Source organism: Mastomys coucha, unplaced genomic scaffold, assembly GCF_008632895.1.
Source record: "Mastomys coucha isolate ucsf_1 unplaced genomic scaffold, UCSF_Mcou_1 pScaffold22, whole genome shotgun sequence".
In the NCBI taxonomy this organism is placed as follows: Eukaryota; Metazoa; Chordata; class Mammalia; order Rodentia; family Muridae; genus Mastomys; species Mastomys coucha.
Genome location: NW_022196905.1, coordinates 162,661,270 through 162,665,676, shown reverse-complemented (window position 1 = coordinate 162,665,676; position 4,407 = coordinate 162,661,270). Strand labels below are relative to the sequence as shown.

Here is a 4,407-nt window from a genome sequence, read left to right as displayed (position 1 = left end):
AGCTGTGGTTCTATCAGAAACCAAAGGGACTTTTCACTCTGAAAAGTGCAAAGCCATTTAGCATTTTCTTGCTCTTATCCGCTTTAACTTTAAAGGTCTTGCCTTCAAGAAAACAAAATATTCATTAAAGTCTTTTAACAGTCCAGGAAATTTGCTACAAAACCCTAGCGAGTCCTGCCGCCCTCTGGAGGATGCAGCATGATGCTTCACTGGCTGCAGGAAACTTCATGCCATTCCTGCAACATTCACCAGTGATTTTGAGCATTAGCCAAAAACAAGTTTATAATACATGAAAATATGGATTATTAAAAATAATTCTTTGAGGACAGTGTCTGAGGAGCCAAGCATCAAAATGAAGTGTGTGGGTTTCAAGTAAAATCAATAGGTCAAATGCTATCCTCAAATAAAAGTCAACTACTTATTATTTGTGGATATTTTAAATCACTTTCATGTGTATGTATGTGTGTTATACAACATTTGATTATACGGATGAATATACGTATACATGTGTGTGAAGGCTAAAAGTAAAGTGTTTTCTTCAATGACTTTTTAAAATTATAATTATTACTACTATTACTAGTTTTATGTGTATGGTGTTTTTCCTGTATGTACTGTGTATATATTGCTATAAAAGTCGGAAAAAAAGGTGCTGCATCCCCTGGAACTGGAGTTACAGAAGGTGATCAAAGAACTTTAATTTGGTTTGATTTGTTTTGGTTTGATTTAATTTGGTTTGATTTGGTTTGGTTTGATCTTCATGGAGGAGCAAATTCTGGCAATTTACTCATCTTGCTGGTTCGTGGTCTTTTCATCTATTTTTTCTTGCAGCATCTGACTTTAGGAAGCCCACAACTGCCGATCAGTTTATCACCCCTAGCACATGATGCACGCCAGCAGATGCCTCCATTGAACATGCATGATACTGGATTGTTGATTTTTTTGGTAAATGCTGGAATAAGTAAGAAAAACACATGTTAGAGTTGAAAGCCTCAGGTCACAAACACAGACCAATGTGCTATTATCTTGGGTAAATCCCAGCAGACTTCTTCCTGCCTCCAAACCTGGGATGTCTGTGTTAGCAGGACTGAATCCAGTTCTGGACACTGCTGCTGTGTAAAGCGATGCTGGTTTTCCTAGCACCCAAATGTTGTAGAAGGGTCTGCTCCACCCCTGACTGACTGGAACTTTCAGGGACATCAGGCTAGATCTCAGTAAAGATTCTGTGTGAGTCCTCAGCTGCTTCACAGCAGCCCTGCCTCTCCTGTTCCACACACATGTCCCTTGTGCTAGCATCAGAAACATCCTGTGGGTATGAATGTGTACATACATGTGTGCAGACACATACAGAAGCCAGAGGTTGACATAACATGTGCTCGTCAATCTCTCTCTGCCTCACTTTTTGAGGCAGAGAACCTGGATCTCACTGAACCTGGAACTCACTGAGGAGGTTTGCCTGGCTCTTTGGCCAGTGTGCATCTGGAGCCTGCTTAGTGCTAGCATTACAGATGTGCACCAGAAGCTCTGTCCATTTCTTCATGGATGCCAGGATCCAAACTCACATCTTCACACTTGCACAACAAGCACTTCTGGTCACTGAGCCATCCTATTTTTAACTAAGGTATTTTAACTTCGGTACCTATTTTTAAATGAAGTATTTGACCTAAACTCATTGTATAGGACTTGCTAAATGATAACTTAATTCCTAAGTAAGATACAATGGAAATCCAATGTAAAACTGAACTTTTTTGATAATTCCTCATGTATAAAAACAGGTCTTAATCTCATCCTTCCCTCTTCCCCCTCCCTCCTTCTTTACATTCATCTGAATGTCAGAGTGTTTGGGTATCTCATGGAACACAGATTCTACTCTGTAAACCAGAACCCATCAACAGAATTAGTGAAATTATGTTTGGATCTCTATAATTTCTGTATGATGCAGATTCAAGCATTTGTTTCACATTCTCTCATACTTGTATAGCTCCCTCTCTTGAGTTGTGAATCCCTTTTATTTTGTTTGCCTAATGTCAAGGATGAAAACCAGCATGGAGTCTGGAAACTTAGCTCAGCAGTTAGGATTGCATAGCGCTCCTGCAGAAGACCTGAGGTAAGTTCCTAGTATTGTATCAGGCAACCCATATGTGCCTATAACACCATCTCTGAGAGATTAGATGGCCTCTTATGGTGTCTGTGGCTACTGCAGTGCTTGGCACATACACATATACAGATCCATATTTGTACACATAATTTAAAAGGATATAAACCTTTTCCATAAAATATAATTTAGGCAGAGTTTGGGAAGCTGTGATCTATAGCTGCCCTGAGCTATGAGCCTCATTAGCCCTGTAGACAAGATTGAAGACAAGTGTGTGCTTGAGGGTCTTCCATAGGGGTTGGGGGAGAGGAAGTTCTCAAATAGAGGCTGGGCTGGTTATTCTGAGGGTTTCTCTAGAGTAAGCAGGGACTCTATTCTTTAAATATAATGAATAATTTTTTTCAGATAAGAAACATTCTTCATGTTATTATTTTAAAGCCATGTATAAGAAGCTCATTTCATAATCTTGAGCTTAACATCAAGAGTTAGGAAATGGAGCCGGGCGGTGGTGGCGCACGCCTTTAATCCTAGCACTTGGGAGGCGGAGGCAGGCGGATTTCCGAGTTCGAGGCCAGCCTGGTCTACATAGTGAGTACCAGGACAGCCGGGGTTACAGAGAGAAACCCTGTCTCGAAAAACCAAAAAAAAAAAAAAAAAAAAAAAAAAAAAAAAAAAAAAAAAAAAAAAAAAGAGTTAGGAAATGGAAGTCATGTGATGCAGTTTAGCTGAAAATGAGTCCACCTTAGGCTCCTCCAAGGTAAAAGGAAACAGTCTTTGGTTTGTATTAGCCCAACACACATTTTCTAAAATATGCTTAGAAGAAAAAGAAAAAAGGGAAAGTAATAAGGGTAGGAGGGAAAATAGAAAAAGACACAGAGATAGATACAGAGACAGAGAGATGTACACATACACAGAGAGACATGAATTCACACACAGAAAAGAGAGAGAGAGAAAGAGAGAGAGAGAGAGAGAGAAGGAGAGAGAGAGAGAGAGATGCAAACACGAGAAACAGAGAAACATACACAAAGATAGGGTGAGACACCAGAGAAAAATACAGAGATATACAGGCACACACACACACACACACACACATACATGTAGGGGACTGTCTATTATTTAGTGTGGGACCACCCTATTGCCCTGACTCACCTGCAAGTGGAGACAGCAGCACCAGGAGAAATGCAAAGAGAAGGTAATGGATCCTCATGACTGAAGCCTGGTGAGGTGCAGAGACGTAGAGGGACTTGAGCTCAGTGTCTTATATAGGATCACCTGCTGCCTCGTGCATAGGAATCTACACTGACTAGAACCCCAGTAATTACAGTTATGAAACACAGAGCACCTCATCTCTCTTGTCAAGGAGGGGCCCACTGAGAGCACACTCACTGTCTCTTAAGCAAATGTGGGGATCCCCAGATGATTTCTTCCTGCACTGCTCACCAAGAACAACTTCCTGTACTACTTCTTAGCTGGGAGGGACCCATGCTGTCCTGGGACAGAGTTACTTGTTACAATTGGACCTTACTTACCTGTACCTTACACATTTGACCTGGTCATCTCAGAGTCTGGCAATAGGCTTAGGCCTCAGTGGGGACTAATTTCACCTAGATCCCTCTGGGCTTGGGAATCCTCAGCTGCTGGATGCAGAAGAATGTGAGCCAAGTCAAGGTTCCCCAAGCTTTCTAAGGACAGTACATGGGCCTAGTCTCATAGATTTCTCTAAGTTTCAGTTCAGTGTTGAAGTTCATTTACTACTAAAACCCTCCAGCAACTCACCAGTCATCAACACCACTCAGTGCGATGGACATGGAGTCAGATAGGTGTGCTGTTTCTTGTCTCAGCAAAAGCAATGAGTTGGTAACATGTTACCTGAACATGAGACCCCATTCTCACCTTGAAGAAACCAGTGAATAGCTAGTTCTAGCCACAAGGTGATGGGCAATTGTGGAACTTTCTACCCTTTGGGTTTGTGGTTCGCCACTCTCTGAAATAATGTGAATATCAGAGGTGAGAGGTCAAGATGCTTTTTGGAATCGTTTTAAGAATCCATGACAGTGGTACTCCAGTCCTTCCCGCCATCTCCTTGTTGCTCCTGCTTGAACCTGTTCTGAGGGAGGCCATGTGGCTTGACTCTGAGTGAGGTCTCTTGTAAATTCCGTAACCCAGCTGTTTATTTTTATCCTAGAAAACCATTGGCAATTATCAAGACATAATCCATGGCAAGAACTGAGAGATGAGAATTTTTTAAATTTATTTATTCATTTAATGTTATGAGTACCCTACTGCTGTCTTCAGACCCACAAGAAGAGGGCATC

General features: G+C 41.4%; 1 protein-coding gene across 1 annotated transcript; it reads right to left on the bottom strand.

Annotated features, from left to right (window-relative positions):
* Nucleotides 1-667: 667 nt before the first annotated feature.
* On the bottom strand, nucleotides 668-3,379 carry LOC116071203 (beta-defensin 4-like). Its single transcript, XM_031342640.1, has 2 exons — nucleotides 3,242-3,379; nucleotides 668-949 (listed from the first exon to the last, which is right to left on the bottom strand). The coding sequence occupies exons 1-2, from the start codon at nucleotides 3,297-3,299 to the stop codon at nucleotides 813-815; spliced, it is 195 nt and encodes a 64-aa protein (XP_031198500.1). The 5' UTR covers nucleotides 3,300-3,379; the 3' UTR covers nucleotides 668-812.
* Nucleotides 3,380-4,407: the final 1,028 nt, after the last annotated feature.

Coding starts and splice junctions, on each gene's coding strand:
- LOC116071203 (XM_031342640.1), bottom strand. CDS start 3,299: ATGAGGATCCATTACCTTCTCTTTGCATTTCTCCTGGTGCTGCTGTCT. Junction 950..3,241: donor GCTGCTGTCTCCACTTGCAG/GTGAGTCAGGGC, acceptor TACTTATTCCAG/CATTTACCAAAAAAATCAAC.